This window comes from Mustela putorius, unplaced genomic scaffold (genome assembly GCF_011764305.1).
Source record: "Mustela putorius furo isolate JIRA1106 unplaced genomic scaffold, ASM1176430v1.1 tig00003845_pilon_pilon_pilon, whole genome shotgun sequence".
NCBI classification, from domain to species: domain Eukaryota; kingdom Metazoa; phylum Chordata; class Mammalia; order Carnivora; family Mustelidae; genus Mustela; species Mustela putorius.
The window spans coordinates 9,935,009-9,957,885 of NW_025421998.1; the positions used below are offsets into that span (position 1 = coordinate 9,935,009).

The window sequence follows — 22,877 nt, forward strand, 5'->3', positions numbered from 1 at the left end:
AGAAGCAGCCCCCCACCTCCGGCAGCTTCCCCGCCTGCCCAGAGACTGCCCACTCTGCCCGCCCGGCTCCCCGCACCTCTGCACAATCCACTGCTGGTGGGGCCCCGCCCACGGGGGACAGTGGAAAAGCCCGCGACAAACTCCCTTTCTGGACACAGTCTCCATTTAAAATGCCATCTTGTTCCTCTGACTGCTTTTTCCATGCTGTTGAGGTAAGATGGTTTGGTTTGGTTTGGTTTGGTTGAAAGCACCCTGTGTCTCCCCAGAGGCTGCACCCTGTTCCTGTCACTTGGTTGCTGGGGCAGAGGACATTGCTGGTCCCGGGTATTTCTGCTTGACCGTCCCTTTCCCTGGGAGCGCGGGGAGCTGAAGCTGTGTCATGTTGTAGGGGGAATGGAGCCAAAGAATTTTGTGACTGTGCTCTTACTCTGCCCTGTCTTCTCAGTATTTTAAAGTTCAGCAGATTCTTTCTTCTTCGTGTGACTCTCCCTGGGCCTTGGGGAGCCGAACTGCATGCAGGCTGATTGGGCGCCAGCTGTATGCAGGCAGACCTGGGAATGGGCAGCAGGTGGACTCATCAGAAGTTAGGATTTGGGCTGCTCCGCTTGTCTGTGCAGCGGAACCGTTTGGCCCGGAGACCCCCGGCAGTATCAGACACGCGTCCTGGCGCTTCCCGAGACAGGTGGCTGGGAAGCAGCTCGTACGCTCCGGCCTGGCCGTGTGCCTGTCTGCCCCGAGGTGTCCTGGCATTTCAAGAACTTCCTGCTGTAACCCTGCGTGCCCCACTGCAGCTGGGCGGCGGGGGGCACGGGTGGCAGGTGGCCTTGCTGTTTGCAAGGACGTTGGACTGGGTCGGAACGCCACGGTGCTTACCTTTCCTGTTCGATCTCGATTCAGGGTTTACTCCTCAAAAGCCCCAGGTACTCATCTGTCTACGGGCCCTTTGTGTGTTGCAGGATGTGAGGATCTTCAGTGAAGATGGGACGAGCAGAGTGGTAGAGATCCCAGCAGACATGACGGCCAGGGACCTGTGCCAGCTGCTGGTTTACAGAAGTCACTGTGTGGACGACAACAGCTGGACGCTCGTGGAGCACCACCCGCACCTGGGACTAGGTAGGGAGCCTGCTGGGGGACCTGGCACGTGGCCAAGCAGGCGGCTGTGTCCCCACGGTGTCCCTGCCTGGACAGCGAGCTGTCTGTTTGTCGTCCCCATTTCACTGCACACCAGTTTCTCCTGACACTTCTCCTGCATCCCTCCCCCACCTACTGCTCCCAGAATCTTGCTTCTGGGAGGGTGGCAGCGGCCGTTCCCGAGGTCACGCACACAGCAGGAAGGTTCCTTCTGTGACTTGGCTGGAGAACTGGCTGTGGTAGGTGCTCAGAACTTGCTGCACAGGTCTGGGCTGGGGGGAGCACCGTCCCCGCATCCCCGTACCCACGGCAGCTCGTCCCTCTCCTGGGAGTGGGAGTGGAGTGCCGTGGAGACGGCCTGCAGAAGTTGCAGGGTGTAGCCCTGGCCTGGTTCACAGTGTTCGCACAGGTTGCGCACACGTGTGTGTCTCATGTTTAGAGAGCAAGAGATGATTTTGAAATAGGTGCTGTTTGTAGAGCTTACTGAGGTTTGGTGGGGTTTCTTGCTCAGGTGGTCTTTTTCAGGTTAGGAAGCTTTTCAGACTTCTGTTTAAATTCTTACCAGATAATGGCTGGTGCTTAGGAAATCATAGGCATACACCTAAAACCAGAATGTTCTCCAAATCAGCAACTGTGCCTGTCCCGTGTGCTGCAGGAGAGACTGCACAGGTCACAGAGTTCTTTCCGTGGTTCCAAACTTTCCTCCTAAACCTTTCGGGAAGGTGAATAGATCAAATTTAAACTTCTAAGGCTGGAATATTCATGTAACGAAATAGTGTTCTTTAGGATGTTGTTATACAGTCTAAGCCTGAACGGTGCTACTAAATTTGAGTTGACGTTGTTTGTTGTTTTTTTTTTTTTTCTTAAAAGATTTTATTTATTTCTTTGTCAGAGAGAGAGAGCGCGAGCAAGCGTGCACAAGCAGGCTCCCGGCTGAGCAGGGAACCCGAGTCAGGACTCGATCCCAGGATCCCGGGATCATGACCTGAGCTGAAGGCAAATGCTTCACTGACTGAGCCCCAGGGGCCCCCTGCGTTGGCGTTGTTTCAAGTCCCTGTTTTCTAGCTCCCCTGTGCAGTCAGACGCAGCGCGCAGCTCACGATTAGGAAGAACACTTTCTCCCTTTCCTGTTTTGGCCCATCTCCAGTGCACCTCCATCGCCAGGCCCGAGGAAAGTTCCTCCATCATCTAGCAGGCTTCTTGCACCAGGTGCATTCACTGGTGCCACCTGCAGGAACAATGCTCAAGCCCCATTGTGGAGCTCCAGTTTGGGGCAGCCATGAATGCGCCCTACATTGTTCTGTTGGGGCCGCCAGCAGCATCTTCTGCTGCCAGGGAACTGGAAATTAAACAACAGTTGGAGCCCTGTAGCGTGTATGGACACGTACACAGGCCACGCTTGGGTGTATACACATGTATACCAACGTGTGTCCATGCACTCACACACACACACACACACACACACACACAGAAGGAACTTTAAAAACACAGCTGTGGACTTGGACCCCAATATGATTATTCCCGAAACCCACTCAAAACTCAGAAAACGGTTAATTTGAAAGGAATTGTAGAAAGGCGTTCTGCAGGTATCGCAATACGCGAATATGTTTGTCCACACATATAAAGTCGCACGTATAAAATGGAGACAGATACACACAAAAAAATCAAACACAAAGACTGTGAGAAATTTTGATTCACGTATTTTTTTGTGGTAGCCCTTGATCTCACAACCATCATGCCAGAGATGGAGAATTTAGGTATGGTAAAACTTCAGCAGTCATCGTCCACGTGAAAAGGAATTTATTCTGCAAAACTCAGTAAAGACCTGCGAGTGCACACACAGTATTCTCAGGGTGCGATCGCTTTCTGTTTTTTCCTTGTCTTATTCACGGATGGACTTAACATACTTACTTAACATACTCTAAAGAAGGTAATTTTTTTTTTTTCTGAGATTTTATTTATTTGAGAGAGAGCAAGAGAACTTGAGCAAGGGGGGGAGGGGCAGAGGGAGAGGGAGAAGCAGGCTCCCCGCTGAGCAAGGAGCCCTGTGTGGGGCTGGATCCCAGGACCCTGAAATCATGACCTGAGCTGAAGGCAGAGGCTTAACCCAGGCATCCCTAATCTTATAAAACCAAGTTAAAGTGACAAAAAAGGAAGGGAGAAAGGAAAATGATGGGGGGGGGGGTGCAGAAGAACACGGATTCTGTTTGACCAAAGGAAGTCCGTGACATTAATTGCAGGTGCGTGACGAGCCCTCGGGGCTCCGCCTCAGCAGCTTCTCTGCCAGCGGCTCCAGCGGGGTCGGCAGCAGGGGAGCAGCAGCTCCTAAGGCCTGGGTAGTGCAGGACATGGGAGCTTCTAGAGCTGATCAGTCCTGCCGTCTGCAGGTCCACAGAGCCTCCAGCCTTCATGCTCCTGTATCTCCTCTGTGTGCCCTTTGGTTTGTGATGCAAGCTGTCCTTTTTAAAAATTCAGCCACGTTGCTGTTGAGGCGAAAATCCTGCTCTTACCCGTGTTCAGTAGCACCTGAGGGTCAGCAGTGGGGACAGTGGGGATAGCGGACATCCAGGAGCCCGCTGCACAGGCAGGCACTGGCAGGCACTGTAGCTGTGCCCATCAGAGAGCCACAGGATGTGTCTGCACTGAATCCCCACCATCGGGCGTGAGTGTGCTCGTCTGGTGCAGAGTTCTTTAATGGAGGATGTTCTGGAGGTTGTCCCTGGGTCCTGGCACACAGTCAGGGGACCCCCACTCTCGGGCAGAGCCGTCCAGCCCCGTGTCCTCAGTTACTGATAGCACCATGTGGAAAGTCGCTTTCTCGGTTGTGCGTTGGGGATGCTCTGGGGACATGTGTGTCCATGAGGCCTGAGATTCTGGTGCCAGGCCCACAGCGCCTCAGATCTGGAAGGCTGGTATGAGGCAGACCATTACCCCTTATAATTGGGGCATAAGTGAGCTAATTCCAGTGACACTTTGAGCCTATGTATGGCCTCAGATTTGAGGATTTCAAGGCACAATTACTACCCAGATCTTCACAGGTAAAATATTGGATCCTTAGCGATATTAAACTTTCTCCCAGGCAGGAGTGATGTTCTGCTTGCACTAGCAGAAGACCGAGCATGCATGTGTGTGGCCGCAGCCCTCAGCGGCCCCGTTGGTGGGGGTGGGGGAAGGGAGCAGATGCAGAGGTGTCCACTGGTGCTCGATGGGCAGCGCCTCTGGCTGGTGGGAATGTTCCTCCTCCCTCTGAACTGTGCTGCAGCCATAGCTGGGTCAGTGCCTTTCCTCAGCCCCAGCAGCACCTCCTGAAGTCCCTTACCCCTCAGGGCCGTTTGACAAGTTGGGGCAGAGTCCTTAGTGATGGACGGTCTTAAGGAGGCTGGTCTGTGCCTTGTAACTTCCAGCCGTGGCGAGCTGCTCCCTGGTTGTGATCTGTTCACATTCTGCCTATCGGTGGGGGGTGGGGGGGTGGGGGGTCCTTGGCCTCGGCCTTTAATGTAGACATCACAGCCTTGAGAACACTGTCCCCGACCGAGGCCACTCAGCAGCCACCAAGTACAGCCAGAGGGACCAGAACAAGGAGGGCTTGGTTCTGCCATCTGGCCCGAGCCCATGCATGGCAAGACTCCTGAGGGCCCACTTCTGCCGGGAGGCCTGCGTGTGGAGGACATGTCTGGAGAGCTAACAGTTAGCCTGCCGCTGTGTTGAGCGGACAAATGATCATTTTATGGGATTTTGTGCAACTGGAACCAGGGGCATGCAGACGACATCCTGGAGCCCCTGTGGCATTGCAGGTGTCACTGCGGGTAAGCTGCATCCCCAGGAGGGCATGGGGCACCCCCTCCCAGGCCCTGGGTGACCACGAACCCCAGGACGCATGAGCAGCAGAGTCCACTGTGCATGGAGCAGTGACGGGAAGGCAGCTCCCGGAAAGTCCAGGGATTTGGTGAATTCTGTAGTTGTGAGAATTAAGTTGCTCCCTCTAGGAAAAAGTCTAGCTGTTAACAGCTTTGCATGTGTACCTGGACCCACGAGAAAGGTGTGGCCGTCACCCCCTGGAGGGCTTGGCTGCAGGGACACTGCCATCTGGACATGCGGACAGGTGTCAAAGGAGAGATGGCGTCCATGTTCAGCCCTCAGTGCTCAGAAGGGCCTCCGAATGCTGACCTTCCCCATCTCTGTCTCCTTGTCGCTCTGTGCAGCAGGCACCAGAACGCTGTCCTTTCCCCACAGCGTTTGACCCACAGCGGGGGTCGTTTGAAAAGAGGTATTTAGAAGGAACGCTGCTTATCGGGTGTGTCCAGATGTCGAGGTTGTTTTCCGTGGCATCTCCCTGTGTGTTCACAGTCCCCAGTCCTGCGGAGCCCGGAGCTGCTGTTAGGAGCCTGCTGACAGCAGGAGCTGCTCCCTGCGATGGAGGCGGGTGGAGGGGGGCACGGGGGCGGGGCGGCAGGGTGGGAGGCCGACGCTAGCCTGGCCGGCAGCTCTGGCTTCTGCCAGGACTCACGTGCCTGCAGCACAGTTTAAGGCAAAGATCTGCCTTCTTGAGTTGTGTGATCTGTAACCTTTTTGTGTGTTTAGTAGGGTGGTGGCGTAGATGCTGGTTTTAGTGTCAGAAATTTGAGAAAAGAGAGTCCCCCTTGAGGAGTGTCTGACTCTTCAATCTGTACAAGAAGTCCTCCGGAACACCCTGATGAAATGTTGCTTTCCGTTGTGATTATAGGAAGTTTACGGACAGTGATGGGATTATTTAATAGACTCACCCGAGGTCGTTTGAAAATACCTGCTTTTAGGGGTACCTGGGGGGCTTAGTCGGTGAAGCATCTGCCTTCGGCTTAGGTCACGATTCTGGCCCAGGGTCCTGGCATCCGCCCCGTGTCGGGCTCCCTGCTCCGCAGAGAGCCTGCTTCTCCCTCTCCCTCTGCCTGCTGCTCCCCCTGCTGGTGCGCTCTCTGTCTCTGTTAAATAAATAAAATAAAAGCTTTAAAAAAAAAAGAAAGAAAGAAAGCAAACCTGTTTTTAGAATCAGAGAGAAAGTGAGAACTGGAGAAAAGGGCTTTGAGCTGATTTGTCGGAGTGGCTTTTCGATGGCTGGGAAAGCTGGTGCCTGGCATCCATGGCAGACAGGGGTCTCTGGGAAATGGGTTACACACAGACTTCCTGGGCCCACGGCTTGTCCTAGGCTCCTGGCCCCCTGCGGGCTAGAGAAGGGGAGCCCCCTGTGGGTACCTGAGCCCCTGCAGGAGACCCCTGAGGGACCCAGAGCAGAGGAGGACACATCTTTCAGGGCGCATGGGTTCCCTGCTCCGCTATGCTGGCTGCCCTGTGCCCAGCGTGTGCGCAGCCATCCCGGGATATTGTCAGGGTCGGGGGGACCTGGGGAGGGAAGAAGCGGCTGTCCAGGAGCGCTAGGGCCCGTGCCTGTGTACGCATGTGCCCCTCCGAGCTGCTGCCCTCCCCCCGCCGCGGTGGGGCTTCCTCGTGACCCTGTGCAGACAGAACGCTCTGCTTCAGACCGTGGCATCGTCCCGTCCTCGCTAAGGTCCTTATAGTCCCGCGGGTCTGTTTTTCCTTATTTTGCTGGGTGAAAAATTTCAGGTTTATAAACCAACCATCCGCAGGTTCTGGGTGCTTGACTTTGTCCCTATTACTACAGAAATGGTTTTTTCCTGACTAAACTTTGGAACAGAGGTCACTGATTTGATTTGCACCGGAAACGCCGTTTTAACGAATGCCAACCTGAAGGAGTTCCTTTTTAGGAAAGTAAAGGCAGGGGTCATGATCGCGCGCTCAAGCCGGGCACGGCTCCTCCCTTCTCTCGTGGGGACGCGCGGGGCGGGGGCAGGGTCTCTTGTTGCCGGTGGATTCCCTCGCAGCCAGGAGCAGGCAGGGCTTTCCGTGGCTCATGGCTGGCGCCAGGCGTGGCCCCGGACTTCCCGGCAGTTGTGGGAAGGATATTCTGGGCCTTGGCAAATTTGGGCTTCAAACATGTTTTTACCAAAGAATCCTCTATGTGGCACCAAGGCTCTGGCCGTGGGAAAGGAGGAGGGGGCTTTGGAGGACCCGCCCCCTGGTCCGAGCCAGGTTTGTGGCATCTCCTTCTCTGCCATCTTGCCATCAGTTCACGCGGCAAGGCTGCCGTGCCTTTGTCCTACTGAACACTCCGTTATCCCTGGTGGTCGGTTTCCTGCTGAGCGGACTTCCGGGAGGGGGCGTGGCACCATCAGAGCAGGTGCCCTGAGTGTGTGCCCACCTGTGCGTGCCATGCACGGCATGTTTTCCTCCTGCTCCAGCAGCGTAATCCAGGCTAGGAGAGCAGCCCCACGTGTGGGTGGCATGGGCCTCAGCCCTCGAGGCCGGGCGTTGGGACAGACCGCGGCGCGTCCCTTCCCGTCCTCTGACCAGACTGCCTGTCTGTCCATGGAGCTTCCTGACTCACCGGCTTTGCACTCATCTCCTCTCGCCCACCCGCCTTCCAGGGCTCCCTCCAGACGCTCCTTGTCTGCGGACATCTTCCCGGTTGCTGTAGCCCCTGTTCTTCATGAGAGCAGGAATTCCCCTGGTTCAAGGGCAGCATCATTTGCCGCGAGTCTTTATTGATTTAAGTCTTTATGAACACGTTCCCCGGTGCAGAAGCCGGGATTGACGTGAATCCCTCCCCCGACCTGTCGCAGTACCCCTTGAGCATTCGGGACCACAAGGCAGAGAGGTGTCCGTGCCGTCTATCCTGGTCCACGTCTGTGCTCACAGCGGGTACACAGGAGCGGAACAGTAGCCGGAGGTCATCGCTGGGGCGATGGCACCTGGCCAGCTCTGCCTCTATCTTCTCACATGTGTGTTTTTCCTCCACAGAGAGGTGCCTGGAAGACCACGAGCTGGTGGTCCAGGTGGAGAGCACCATGGCAAGCGAGAGCAAGTTTTTATTTAGGAAGAATTATGCAAAATACGAGTTTTTCAAAAATCCTATGGTGAGAGTCTTAACCTCTTTAGGTTCAGGGTTTCGGACTCTCGAACTCTTGGGGTTGATGTTTGGGATCCGTAGCAGCCGTGGATAATGGAAGTGAGACGGATACGGGGGTGGCAGAGGGTTTGAGAACCCGGTCTGCTGTCTCACGAGATGTCCTCACTCGGAACTCGGTCTCCGATGCTTAACTAAATGCCCTTGTGGTGGCCAGACGTGACGAGAGCGTTTTACGTGGTCACAGAGGGAAAGGGGGTTAGCTTCTGAGTGGGGAGAGAGGCGGGGCAGGTTTTCCAGTTACATCAAAAGGTCATGGTTGAATTGGTTCGACCAAGAACAGATCGGTTCAATATTCAGCAGAAGAAAAACCCATTACTCTCTGCAAATAGCTAGTAATACTACGTGATTTGTGGAAGGAGGAGTTTCCAGGCACATCGGGTTGGATCTTTCTTTCCTTTTTATTTCCCTGGGGGGTGGCGAGGGAGGCATGTGTCCTGGGACCCGTCAGGGTCCGGGGCCCCCTGCTACTTAGGGGAGGGAAAAGACGTCATTTTAGATACAGATGGACGTCCCCACGCCTGTAGGAACGTTTTGAACGCTAGGGGCCCTGTAAGGCTGTTTTTCCCCACTTTTAAACCAACCTAATGTATTTGTTTTCCCATTTCCTTAGAATTTCTTCCCAGAGCAGATGGTCACTTGGTGTCAGCAGTCCAACGGCGGTCACAACCAGCTTCTACAGGTACTGGGCAGGGACGCGCTTCTGGGTGGACGTCCTCTCCAGTGGCCGTGGTGGCTCCCCAGAAGCTAGATGGGGTTGCCACCTTTGTACCAGCCCTGGCTCCTATCGGGGTTTAGAGTAACCAGAAGTAATGGTTGGTTGGGAAATGGGGGTGTAGCCAGGCTCCTTCGTGGCGAAACACTGACCAGCAGGATGAGCTTCCTCCAGGCTAGAAGCAGTGTGAGCAGAAGGGCAGGACAGAGCTCTGGGGATCTCCACACAGACCCTGAGCTCCCTTACCGGGAAGAGGGCTGGCATAAAACCCTTGAGAAGGTAGCAGAGTGTACGTTAAAATGAGTTTCATATCATGTCTCCCTCTGCCTTCTGAAGTCTGTTTGAGAAATCGTGGCCTTTCCCCAGCCCCTCCCCGTGGCCCTGGCTGAGTTGCCCATGCTCTCCCAGGGAAGACGGGAATGGGGACAGTTAGGCTGTGCCCCGAGAAAACGTGTCTGTGTACGGCATGTCGCGTGAGAGAACAGACCTTTCACGAACACAGCCAGCATTCTCCAGGCGGCCTCAGGTTAAGAGAAACCACGAAAATTTAGCTCCTGCAGAATTCTGCCTGCTGTCCTGCTTTGTCTGCTCTCTGGATTACCAGGCCTGTTTTCACCTCCTGAACGGTGAGGGCTTCAGAGCTCCGTTCTGGGGTTTCTCAAAGCCCCCTTGATCCCTACGCCCTGACCCTGACCACAGCATTTGTGCTGTGTCCACTGGCCTGTCCACCTGTGGGAGGAGCCGTGTCCCTCTCAGTCCCTTGAAAAAGACCCAACCCTGTCACTGCTCCGGCCTTGCTCCTGGACCTGTCTCTTGACCTCGGTTTCCCAAGGCAGGCATGCTGCATGAGGGGTCAGCTGGGACGTCAGTGTCACCCAGGCGTTCCTGGAGAGATGCATCAGCTCACCTTTCTGTGGAGAGCGACACGGTGGATGTGACGTGCTCGGTCTCCTTCCACACGGCTCCCAGTGCTTCCTGTCACCCTAATTTTTAATGAGGCTGCGTGTTTTATGGGAACCCAGGAGAAAGGGAGGGCCCTTAACCCTCCTGTCTAATAGGGGAATCTGCGACGTCCTGTGTTTTCGTCAATGCTGGGAAGGTCCATTGGCTCGCGTGGGCATGAATGTCCTGCACACCGATTTACGTGGGGTTTTAAGGTTTTTGAAAGGAAAACCATCGTTTGAAAATGCTTGGTTTGACCAAAAATGAGTGTTTTTGTAATTCAGAAGATGTCAGAGTGTCCACGACGGCAGTGAGACGCACCTGCTCCTGGCCGGCGGCAGCAGCTTCTGACTCTGACGCGTCTCTCCAACAGAACTTCCTGAACTCCAGTAGCTGCCCTGAAATCCAGGGGTTCTTGCACGTGAAGGAGCTGGGGAGGAAGTCGTGGAGAAAGCTGTACGTGTGTTTGCGGAGATCAGGCCTTTATTGCTCCACCAAGGGGGCGTCCAAGGTGGGTTTTAAAGCCGCTGCTGCCACCACCGTCACCCCAGGCTGGGGGCAGTCAGAGGGGACGCGGCTTCCTTGGAAAAGCACATCTGGGTCCCCCGCGCTTGTGATAACTGGAGAAGCTGTCTCCCAGTTCCCGGCCCACTGGTCTCCCTCGGAAGCCGGGCAACTGCCCAGACATGCGGGCCCCCCGGCCGGCCAGCCCCGGTCTTGGGAGCAGAGTCTCCTTGGCGGCCTGAGTCCCTGGAGGATGCTGACTCAGTTTCCAGGGTATGGAACTGGGCACCCGGGCTGGCCATGGGGTGGCTGGTAGATGGTCGCCATGCTAGTACGCATTACCGTAGATATTTCCAGGAAGGGATTGGAGCTGGGCATGTATGTCCAGGAAGGGCAGGTGAGAGATGGAAGCTACAGCGGCAGGTGTCCACAGCTGGGGTGCTGGGGGCTCGCCCTGCTGGCTGGTGTCCTTGCACACTCCCGCTTGCACACTGTCCTTGTGTGTGTGAACACACCCTGCAGTGGGAGAGGGCCCCACAGACTGTGGCCAAGTGTGCGTCATTCCAGGAGAGAGGAGGGAGGGTCTGGGGGGACCCCAGGCGAGGGCGCTGGGGGCCAGGCCACCTTCAAGCCACTCTGGGCGGTTAGTGGCTGCCCCGCGTGAGCTGGGGACGAGGGGCGGGGGCAGGGGCAGGTGGAGCCGTTTCCATCTCCTACGGGGCTGGGAAGGCAACTTGATTTCCTGACTTCCCAGGGCCCTCGTGGAAGCTGACCCCAGAGCAGGAAGGAGAACTAGGATGAAGGAAGGGCAGGGACGAGGATGGGACAAGCTGTCGAGGGAAGACTGTGGGATGTCTGGACCTTACACACCACGGCTGCAGAGGTGGCCCGGGCCAGACGAGGCAGCATGCTCTCCACTTTGAACCTTAGGCTCTAGATGTTCTTTGGTCTTCACTTTGAATGTTTGGTTCAGGAGCTTTGATACAGCATATGGCAGAGTCTCAAATAAATATGCTGTCTCGTGGGGTTTTTGGCTTTTTTAAAGATTTCGTTTATTGCTTTGAGAGAGAGACGGCGAGCATGAGGGAGCACAGGCAGGGGTGGGAGCAGCCAGCAGAGGGGGCTGAGCCGGGAGCAGGGAACCTGACAACGCGAGGCTCCATCCCAGGACCATGGGATTATGACCTGAGGCAGACGCTCATGCAACTGAGCCGCCCAGGAGCCCCACTGTTGCAGTCTGGGCGAGGGCTGGGTGCCCTTGGTCCTCCTCAGCACTTACTCTAAACGACTGGTGGGCTCTGAGAGAGGGATGCACACAGAGTGTGCACAGACCGCCCCTTTGACGAGCACGCAGGAGTGCCTGCTGTCTGCCAGGTGGCTGACCCCCCTCTCCCGCAGGAGCCCCGACACCTGCAGCTGCTCGGGGGCTTGGAGGAGAGCAGCGTCTTCTCGCTGATCGCCGGCAAGAAGCAGTACAGTGCGCCTACCGACTACGGCTTCTGCATAAAGGTACTGCCCTCGTGCCCTGTTTGGAGTCTGTGTCTCCCTGTGGCATCCCACCAGGGACTTCGAGATGGAACCCGAGACTCCTGTCTTGGCGCTGGGGTTGTTTAGGTTATTTTGTTACAGAAACACAAGTTCCCGGTGCACTGATTCATTCCCACTTCCCACTCTGTGTCGCTCTCTGAGTAGCTAGCACCTTGGGGAGAGACAGAGAACGTGGTGGGCAGTGGATCAGTGGCTCCGTGGCTCAGCGACCCCAGCCTGTCACTTGGGTGGTCTCCGGGGTACTGAGAGCCAACACTTCCCATATGGGCTTATGTTCCCCGGGACAATGGGTGTGCCCCCGCCCTGCCTCTGTGCTCACGTGTGTGAGAGCATGGGCTCACGCATATTTCCACATGTGTACACATATGAACACGCATATTTGCTCACGTACATGCACATGTGCATACACGTGCACACAAAGATGGGGACACATACATATGCTCACATACACACACATGCGTACACATGCACATGCAGACGTGGATCCATCCTGTGCTCAAACACGCGCACACGCAGACATGGATCCGTCCTGTGCTCACACACATGTACACACAGATGCGGACATGTGCTCCCATATGCACACTTGCACACATGTGCAGAGCTACGGGAATGGAGACGCACACGTATGTCCGTGTGCACATACCCATGTGCAGGGCCCACTCTCCCCGGTGGAGGCCAAGCCGATGTCAGGGACGGTCACAGTAGAGGCTGCTTCCTGTGTACGCAGGGTTCGTGGGCTGCTCCGCTAAGGGCCCTCCCGCCCCGTCTCACTGCGTCTTCCCAGCTGCTCGTGTGGGAGCCGTAGCGGCCCCATAGCTCACACCCACTCCAGAGAGCGCGTGCGCGGACTCCCCAGCCGGGCTGACCTGCGAGCCTGGACCCTACCCAACCTGAGGAGAGGCCAGGGAGTGGGAGCACACTGTTCCCACAAATCCCAGCTTGTGTTTCACCTGGCGAAGCTTCCTGGGCTTGTGAGGAGCAGGAGCCCAGCGCCCGAGGTCCCCGGGAAAGCAACACAGGGGCGGCCTCTGCAGGGGCTGGGGCCACAGAAGCCCGGGTGACCAGCATCCCCTCCATTCCCACCAGTGCACACTTGTACCGGGTCCCCCCCGTCGCCAGGTAAACCCTGCCTGTGCTTGGGCCCCTGCCAGCCCTCCACAGCGGCATGTGTGACAGTGACCCTCCACCCTCCCCAGGCTACTTGCCCCCCAAATTCCCTTCTCCGGGCTGACGCTGTCCACAGTCTCTGGACCGTTCATGGGTCCCACCTTGGGGCCACTCAGATATGCCACAGGTCCTGACCCCATCAGGGGCTTCTCCCCTCACTGGCCAAGCCCCACAAGGAGCCCTTTCTCAGCTGCCACCTCGGTCCTGCTGGGAGGCAACCACACACCTCTTCTTCCATAGCTTTGGGCCCTGTTCTCCAGTTGAATCCAACTTTCCCCTCACAGAGCTGGGCACCCCCTTGCCCCATGGCACCCACCACTTTCCCTTGTGAGAATTTGTGTCCTCTGCAATCCCTCTCTTTGGAGCTGGCCGAGCCCTCGTGGCTAAACCCAACCCAGGCTGGTCCATGCCAGGCGGAGAACGCAGCCTCTCTGGTCTCCTCCTGTGGGCTGGGCGTGTTCTGCATTCACCATGTCACATTCACGGGGTCCCCTCTCACCTCCTGCAGCCCAACAAAGTCAGGAACGAGACGAAGGAGCTGCGGTTGCTGTGTGCCGAAGACGAGCAAGGCAGAACGTGCTGGATGACGGCGTGCAGGCTCCTCAAGGTACGCAGCGTCCCGTGTGCGCCCTGCGTCGCGTCGTGGACAGCCCTCCCTGTGGCCCACCAGCCCTGTGTGCCCGCACGTCCTTCCAAACAGGGTCTCAGAAGCTGCTCCCAGAGGCTTCCCGTTAGGTCAGAGCCGACATCCGACCGCGGTCCCTGCCGTTCGGGGATGTGGTGGGACTCAGAGCGGCGCCCCTGGTTTCTCCCACCAGATGCCAGGAGCACCTCAACCAGTGAGACAACCAGAAACGTCTCCAGATGTGACCCGATGTCCCTGGGTGGGGCGTGGGGGCGGGGGACTGCACCAGCTGAGAGCCTGGGGTCTAGGGAAATAGGAATAGAAAGACCAGAGCAGGCACCAGGGAGAGAGAGAGCACGTCGCTCATCAGGAGGGTTAATGACTTCAGAGACGGAGCATCACACTCTCGCTTCCCAAAAAGCAGGGGCCACGAGGGAAACGTGGCACACCATGCAGCTCCCCACAGCGCCCGACGGACGTAGCATCTCCTGCCTACACGTTCTTAAGGGAGTCTGCTGCGTAGAACCACGGTGCCCTCGGCAGCCACTCCCAGTAACCTCCATGGTGATTGCGTGTGACCCCGTGGTGATCCCGTGTGACCCCGCGGTGAAGGCTAGGCATGTAACGGCAGAGGACACCTCACTTCTGCGATCCTTGGAAAAGCCCCTTTGCGCACACCCATGCCCCACATGGCTGCCGTTCCTTATGTACATAAAGTGCATGGGCATCGCAGCGTTGTGTGCAGTGGTTGTGCAAGGTGAACGTCTGGGTGTCTGGAGGAGAAGGCGCGGTCAGCAGTGCTGACCCGTGCCAGGGATCTAGGAATCTCTTTATGAAAATGCCAACCTTCACCAAAGCTTCCAGCCAGGCAGAGAGTCAGGGCAGAGCCACCTAGAGAAACAGACCTGCTGAAGGAGGCATAGCTCGTGACCACTTGGAGATGCCGGGGGCCACCTGCTCCAAGCAAGGGCGTCCTGGAAGCCTCTCTTCCCCAGAACTGCATATTGTTTTATTTTTGCTGCCTTTTAAACAGAGAGGGGTTAAGTGCAAAATGTTACTATTTTGTAACATTAACATTTCAGGGAGGGGACGTTAATGTGGGTACAAGACACTGGAGATTGGAGGTGACTCCTTGACAAGCCAACTGTACAGGTTATGGGATTTCCATTTAGAGGATACTCCTCGGTGACATGAAGAACGGGGTCCCCTCTGGAGTGTGTTGTGGGAAAATTCCCAGGACATATTATTAAGAATTAAAAAGCGAAATGCTCCCTCGGTTGTAGGAGCAAGGAGAGGAGAAGCTAAAATGCACCTGTGGATCTGCTGGTGTGCACGGGGGCCTCGGTGAGACGTGGGTGGGGCAGGCGGGAGGGACACCTTCCGTAGTTCTGTATGCGCGTGATTTTTTTGGATCTGCGATATATAGTCTTGGAAAAAGCAAGAAAGGAAGCGGGAGCACAGTAACGCTGTGGGATTGGTGCTTTGGGGTCGTGCACAGCCAATCCAGGGAGCGAGGTCTCCGCCAGGCATCGTGTGTGGGATGGCAGGGCCAGCGGAATGGAACTGGGCACGGGGAGGGAAACGCGCAGAACGAGCGGTGACGGTCATATCCAGTGTTACCGTGAGCGCCAACAGGAATGCGTCCCGTCGGAGGTTAACGCAGGATCAGAAACGTTGCAAGTGTTTGCTTTGGGCCAGACTCTGCCTCACGTCTAACCTCGCCGTAGCTCGGTGGCACGCGTGCCCGTCGTGATCCTCCCTGGACTGAGGACAGTGCTGAAGCCCATCGCGTTCTGCCTGGGAGCGGGGGCCAGGGGCCTACTGGTGTGCACACCATCGGCTCTGGGGCCCCACATTGGGCTCCAGAGCTCGCCACAGCAATCCGCTGCCCTCCGTGAGAGCCAGCAGGAAGGGGAGTCCCGTCCACGTCTGCACGTGGCCTTGTTGCCTCCAGTCAGCCCCAGACCCCACATCCCAAAGGCTGTTCCTGAAGGAAGTGAGGGTCTGGACTGAACAGCTACTAGTGTGGTTGACAAGCTTGGGCCACTCCGGTGACACAGAAGCTGAAGGGCACCCTCAGTTCCAGCTGGTTATGCGCCGCGGCGTCTTACTGCTACCGAGCAGGCTGATGGACCTCCTCCCACATGAGAGCGCCTTACCTCTCCACCCCCCTCCCCGTCCCATCTCAAACTGTCTCTGTCTCAGAGCAGGAAGCGAAATCAGAAGACTCTAGACCTTGCCTCGTACCCTGACGTTACCTTCAGAATGGGGTGTGTTTTCTCCCGGGAGTCGGAGCTGTTTGAAGCCATAGGAAACCTTATAAAATGAGTCTGTTCCCTCTGCCCAGCTCCTGTACCAGCCGCCCGGATGTGAGCGTGGACTCAGGTCCCTCACTGTCCGTCTCCCTGACAGGGGACCCGACCCATCCATCCACCCTCCCTGGGCTTGCTCAGAGCCAGGTCTCGGTCCAGAGGTCATCTTCCCTGGAGCCCCCGCCCCCAGGCCCTCTCGGACAGCCAGGATTGCCCGGCACTCAGAACATAACAGATGCTTGGAAAACTGAGCTGGATGACAGCGGGCACCACCCAGACTCCTGTGTCTGCCTGTGACTGTTTCTTTTTGAAGCTCTTCCTCCTGGTGTCCTAGGCAAGGCCGGCATCAACCCGGGGTCGGCAGGGGCAGCAGGCGGGGGCTTGGACCTCAGAGAGTCTGGGTCTGGGGCTGGAGTCCAGGGGTCTCAGCGGCACAGACTAAGGAGACACTGGGCTGTGCCTTTCCACAGTTCACCAGGGTTCTTGTCGGTAGTGAGTGATGGCAGGTCCCCAGAGCGCTAGTGTTCAGACTGTCCTGTTCCCAGAAGGCGGTCAGACATGCATGTCCTCCCTGGAGGAAGCGTCGCCCTTCTGCTGTCCCCGGTGTATCCAGGAGTCACTCGTGAGTGATGGCTAAGACTGCAACAGCTGTCTGCGTTGTATTAAAATCCTGGGGCTTGTTGGAGAGCAACAGCTTATTTTCAGTGAGCCAAGGACTTTTGGTGCCTCTGAATACCATCACAGGTCCTCTTTACAGAATAGCTTGAGCCTGTGTAGGAGAGCATGGGCCCTGCTGTCCCCAGAGACGCTTGCGGGACAAAGCTGGCAGGTAGTATCGGCTGCCGTTCCTCCTTCTTTCCTATTGCGCAGCTAAATGATTTCGTAGCCATGCGGGGGGCGGGGGAGCGTGGAGGGAACATTAACCTTTGTTGCTGTGCTCTATTATCTCCCCCATCCTTCTAGAAGTTTCTGAAACTGCCCTAGAAATTCCTCCCCAGGAGGGAGGTGTGGCTTCCCAAGCGCAGGTTTCAGTAAGGAAGGCTTGCTGTAGAGACACCCCAGCCCATGCGGGCAGTTCAGATGTCCGTCAGAGACCGTCGTCCCCTGCAGGATTCCTGAAGCACCTCTGCTCAGAGGCGGCCTGCATGCCCCACCCTGCCCCGTCTCTCCCTCCCCACCTCTGCCCCTGTTTCCAGTGCTGTGTGCCAGGCTTCCAGGCCGCAGCAGCCTGAACAACGGGAGCAGGACGAAACAGGAGAGCAAGTGAAATGGACAGAAGGTAGAAACCAAGGTGTGTAAAAACAGGGAACTTGAAATGGGGAGAGGAAACGCCCACTGGACTTCTCTACCTACTGTTGTCTTTTAAGAAGGGAATGTGTGCAAAAACAAAGGAGACCCTAAAATTGACTGCAAAATCCAGAAGGAGAAAATCAACCACATTTTTAGTTTCTCTAAGTTTCCAGGAACATTTTAAGTTCTGTGTGGTGCGAACGGTAACAGACCGTGATACCTGTGAGGCACGTGGACATGTCGGTCAGCGTCCCGTCCTGCTTCTGGGGCTACACTGTCCCTCCAGAACCCGCTCAGATTTCCTCTCCGTGAATAACCGAGGGACACGGCTGCTTATTTGTACGTCTCCTACAAGACCGTAGCTACCTCAAGGTTGAAAGCGCATCTCGTACTCGCTTTGCATTCCTGGAGCTGAGCCTTCCCGTAATGGATGGTGACCCTAAACCCTTGTGCAGTCTTTGCACAGGGAAATAAACTTCCATCTCGCTTAAGAACGTCAGTGTTGAATGTTTAATTTCATTCCAAGAGAAAGGGACAGCGTGTCATTAAGAACGTCAGTGTTGAATGTTTAATTTCATTCCAAGAGAAAGGGACAGCGTGTCATTCACGAGGCGGTGTTAACCCCTCAGACACTGTTGCGTGTGGTGAGGCTGTTCGCTCGCGTGGCACACGTTGACTCTGAACCTGCAGCCGTAGCCATGCCCCTTATGTGGGGACGTCTCTTCAGTTCCTTTACACCCCGGAGCAGGACATCAGCTGTCACTCATCTGTCTTCTTTGTGAAAGTGTTGCATTCAAGCAGATGTGACTAGGAAATAAGAAACATTTTGCCCAAAATGGGAGCGAATAATTCTATGGCCACGCGTTTTGTTGTTTTTTTTTTTCCCCAAGCAATGGAAGGAAGTGTAAAGGAAGAAGAATGATTGGACCGTGTTTCTCTAAAACCCACTCATCTAAAATAAAAAGAGAATACTGTTAAGGAATTGGTACTGTATGTCGTGTACAGACGGTTAATAATCTGAAAACTGTCATTTTATGCCAATAAAACTACCTCTCTGAAGGCTGGAGTATTTACTTGTAAGTGGGGAAAATGAGAATTCTTAGTCATGGAACTTCAAAAAATAACTGTGGGAAGTAGACAGCTTCTTTAATACTTAAGGCAGACATAATATTTCAAGACTACAGTGCAAATAAAACACAGTTCGATACCTGCCTAAAATCAAACTAGTTAGATGGCTCGTGGGTCAAGGACGAGTCCTCCGAGTGAGTTATTGGAACCGGGAGCAGTCTTGGGCCGTCCTGAAGGGAGGGTGTGTGTGTTTCCCTTCTTATTCTTTTTTTGGCCTCAATTTGATGATTTTCTTTAATGCTTTGAAAGGGATCCTTAGGCCATTGATTTTGAGCCTTACGTTTTCAACTGTTTGTCATGTTTGTACAAGTATTCGATTCGGAGTGTTGGTACACACACCTGTGTGCACGCATGCCGCACACACTTCTGCTTAGAAGACCACACGTGCACACACGCACGTATGGGTGTGTGTTGTTAGGTCACACAAGTTTGGAATACTTACGTCTCTGGGCCCCTGCGTGTGCGCTCTCTCTCTCTGTCAAGTAAATAAATAAAATCAAAAAGAACACATATGTCTGTTTGACATCGATTCTTTGGTCCTTCTGAAATCTGCTGTTACCTGCATCAGGGACACCCGCCCCGACGCCTCACCCCTCCCCCGACGTTACTGTGGGTATGTCTGTGTCTGCACGATTTTTTTTTTTTTAAGATTTTATTTATTTATTTGACAGACAGAGATCACAAGTAGGCAGAGAGGCAGGCAGAGAGGAGGAAGCAGGCTCCCCGCAGAGCAGGATCCCAGGACCCTGAGATCTTGACCTGAGCCCAAGGCAGCGGCTTAACCCACTGAGCCACCCAGGCGCCCTCGTCTGCACGATTTTTCTCCTCCCTGCTGCGTTTCTGCCTTTGCGGGTCCTCGTCTCTGACCACCGTGCGATCAGACTTTCTCCTCTGGTCATCTTGACGTTCTCGTTGGCGGGTTTGTTGGGAAAGGTGTCCTTCCACCGCTTCTCAGGAACGTCGGTGCTTACGTCTGCCATTTGCTGTTTCTTTTCCGTTTGCGCCATCAGCCTGTGTTCATCTCTTTCCCCATTTAAATTGTTTTTGGGGGGTGGGGGCAGGGGAGACCCATCCGTTAGTTTTATTTCTATTTTTAACCTCTGTCCACATTGTTTTTCTCCCTCCTTCTCTCTTTCCTGGCTGTCTTGGCACGATCTTCCCCTCGCTGGACCCCAGCGTGCCCGGCTGTCCCCACCGTGGCTGCGAAGGGGTGAGGCTCTTCTCCGTATCTCATCTTAGATTTCAGTTCTTCCCATGTCTTAAGCCTCTTAAGACTTAGAAGAGCCCGTGTCGTTAATTGGGACTCCTGTTCATCTACACCCACCCTTTCCTGGGTTTGCGCCCCTTTCGGGGACCAGAGGCATGCCCAGTTCTTCCAGCGTGGGTCTGCTGGCGCGGCCGCCGTCGCCCGAGATGGGTTCGTTTGCCGTCATGCTGTCTCACCTCCACTGTCGAGGGAACTGTCCACAGCCCGGGGGGTGCCTTCCACCCCCCGCCGCCCTCTGCACCCCGTTCCACTGCCTTCTCTCTGCGCGTCCGTGGAACTCAGCCGCCTTCCACTTGTGGCTCCGGTGACCGTGACATGCGCTCTTCGCTGCTTGGGTTTGTCGCTCTGTCTCCGCAGTCGTGCTGGGATGGGTGGGGACGTGGGTTTCTCCCTGGTAGCCTGCCCCGAGATCCTACAGCCTTTCATCTTTCTATCCGTTCTGGAACATGCTTGGCCGGCAGCCCTTGAGTACTTCTCGCGGCCTGTCCCCCATATTCTCGGAGCACCAGCACCTGCGTGGTGGACCTTCTGGTACTGTTCCAGACACCAGAGGACATCCTGTGGGGTTGAAGCTGGAGATGAGCTACCTCTTGATAACTGCGTCTCCTTGCCCGACTGTCTTCCTTTCCCATGTAGGCAAGCGGGGGACCGGGGTGCAGGCGGGCGGTTACAGGCGAGCGGGACTCTGCTTATTGCCTGGCCCCAGGAAGCATGGACCGTAGGGGGTGGGGAGGGGCAGGCTGTGTGTGTTCGAACCCAGAGCCCTTACTTTACCATGATCCTGAGTGACCAGCCTCACTTCCCTGCTGCATCTATTATTTGTACTTGGACGCGTTTCCTGACGTGGAGAGGAGTAAAATGAAATGAAGCTCTTGGAAGTGTACCTGGCCCATAGCAGCATTCACTAAGGTTAACTGTGGAGCTAGACTTTTTTTTTTTTTTTTTAAGATTTTTTAAATTTATTTGAGAGAGAGAGAAAGCATGAGCAGGGGGAGGAGCAGAAGCAGAGGGAGAAGCAGGCTCCCCACTGAGCAAAGAGCCCGAGGATGGAAAACACCATCCCAGGACCCTGGGATCATGCCCCAGCTGAAGGCAGATGCTTAACCAACCGAACCCCCAGGCGCCCCTCAATCTTATTATTACATCGTCACTGCCTGCTTCTCCCTTGCCCCCTGCCAGCATGAGAGAGCCAGTAAGCCGCTCCTGTCCACAGGAGACAGGCGTGCAGGGGCCTGGCTGTGCGCCCACAGCGGCGGCTGGGGTCGCTCCCTGTTCCGTACTTTGTGTGGTCCTTCCCTGCACGGGTCTGCCACCTTCTAGGGCTTGTGGGGCTCCAGGGGCCCCGGCGGCTGACTCTGGCCTTCCCCCTGCAGTACGGAATGCTGCTGTACCAGAACTTCAGGATCCCGCCCTCGCGGAAGGCCTTGCTCCCCTCCTTCTGCACTCCGGTGGTGAGTGCCTCTGCGGCGTCCAGAAGGCGGGCCCCTTCCCAGCATCGCGGCTGAGCGCAGGTTGTTTCCGGGGAGATGGGTTTGTCTGGCCGGCGGTGTGACTGCTGGGGTCAGGTCCTGTACTGGTCAGGATGGTGGCTCTGTTTAGGAACTCGGGGACTGTCACCAGCCATGTCTTGCTCTTACCGGGGGCAGCCGTGGCACTATGGCCATGGGTGACCCTGAAGCTTCCCCTCATGGGAATTAGAGCTGGGAGTGTCCTTGTCCTCAGGATGTCCTCTATTTCCCAAAGGTGGAGGAACACTTCGTCCTCTCCAAACCTTGACCCTTTGGCTCCCCCAGGCCCATTTCTGGGAGGGGCCGGGTGTGCACAGGGAGGGTCCATGTGTTGCCCAGAACTGAGCCCCTGGGGAAGGGACTTGGTGGCTGCCCACCACCCCAGTCCTACGGCACCCCGTGGCCTTCAGTGGGGTTTGGGTGCAGTGAGGGGACTGGAGCGTTTCTTATTCCCCTCCAGAGAAACCAAAGCCACCTCTAGGTCAAGGGCCCTCCTGCCACAGAATTTCCACCTGAGCTTTAGAGTGTGGGTCAGGATGTTCCGTCACCCTTCCCCAGCCATCGCTGGCCTGGTTCCCTGCGTTTTAAGAACTTGTGGCCTTACCTTCCAGCGCAGCGTCTCGGAGAACTCCCTTGTGGCAATGGATTTTTCTGGGCAAACAGGAAGAGTGATCGAGAACCCGGCTGAAGCCCAGAGTGCGGCCCTGGAGGAAGGCCATGCCTGGAGGGTAAGGCCAGGCCGTCCCGTGGACAGGCCCCCTCATGGATAGTGCCCCTGCCCCCTGCTGGCCTCCCGGAAGAACGGCCCTGTGGGTGCCGTTGCGGGGACAAGGTGCCGGGAGGAGAGGTGGCATCACAGTCTCAGCTGGGGTTCCTCCATGTTCCCAGGGGGAGGAGCAGAGCCCTCTGACCTCATGGCTCCAGCACAGAGCTGCCCCTGCTACGGGTGGTCAGCGGCCGTGTGTGGACAGCCCGGAGCCCTCCCACCCTGACACGGCTGGGCGGCGCTCACACCATGGCTCGATCAGCTTCAGGGCCTCGGACAGTCTCTTCCCTTGGAGGCTCCTCCTCCTGACCTCCCCATGGGGAGAGTGTCCCCAGATTTCAAATTCTCTGAGATTTACAGACAATGTACAAAACGTGAGCCCGCTGGCTCAGAGAGTTCCCTGAACCTCCGCCTCAGAGCGTGTTGGAAAAGAACGTCCCCACGGCCCGGGGTCTCTGTAGGCCCGTGTTTCCCGTGCAGAAGCTCGTGCTTTTCTCCCAGAATGTCCTGGAGTTTCACTGTGTGCTTCAGTCCTGGGGCTGTGGGGATTCCTCAGGATGCTTCTGTTTTCACGCCCGTGGCCAGATGTGGCCGGCTGGGGAGGCGGTATCTCCACAGTCGAGGGCCCCACATCCGGGCCGGGCCTGCCCGCACGGGTGCGTCCCCGGCAGTGGCGGGCCGCGCCGGTCTGCTCTGTCGGCGCTGACGTGGGCATTCCTTCTGCAGAAGCGAAGCACACGGATGAACATCCCAGGCAGCCAGAGCCCCCTCCACCCTTCCACCCTAAGTACAGGTAAGCGCCTTTTGGCGGCCTGATCCTTGGGTCCAAAGGGTGGCCCCCATCCCTCCCGGAGCTTCCCCTGGCCCCCGGGCCCAGCGTTCGCTAGGAGAGGTGTAGCCGTGGGAGCCAGGGCTGGTGCTGATGGCCGGTTTGCTGTGCCTTCAGGGAAGCCAGT

General features: G+C 56.3%; 1 protein-coding gene across 4 annotated transcripts in view; it reads left to right on the plus strand.

Annotated features, from left to right (window-relative positions):
- GRB10 (growth factor receptor bound protein 10) overlaps positions 1-22,877 on the plus strand; it is a 169,265-nt gene that overhangs the window by 136,232 nt on the left and 10,156 nt on the right. For all 4 annotated transcript variants that reach the window (XM_045089549.1, XM_045089547.1, XM_045089545.1 and 1 more), the window contains 9 exons: positions 957-1,113; positions 7,984-8,099; positions 8,763-8,831; positions 10,180-10,317; positions 11,709-11,819; positions 13,534-13,632; positions 21,021-21,098; positions 21,767-21,883; positions 22,648-22,714. In XM_045089549.1, the coding sequence (XP_044945484.1) occupies positions 957-1,113; positions 7,984-8,099; positions 8,763-8,831; positions 10,180-10,317; positions 11,709-11,819; positions 13,534-13,632; positions 21,021-21,098; positions 21,767-21,883; positions 22,648-22,714 (952 nt within the window). The remainder of the gene's footprint in view (positions 1-956; positions 1,114-7,983; positions 8,100-8,762; positions 8,832-10,179; positions 10,318-11,708; positions 11,820-13,533; positions 13,633-21,020; positions 21,099-21,766; positions 21,884-22,647; positions 22,715-22,877) is intronic.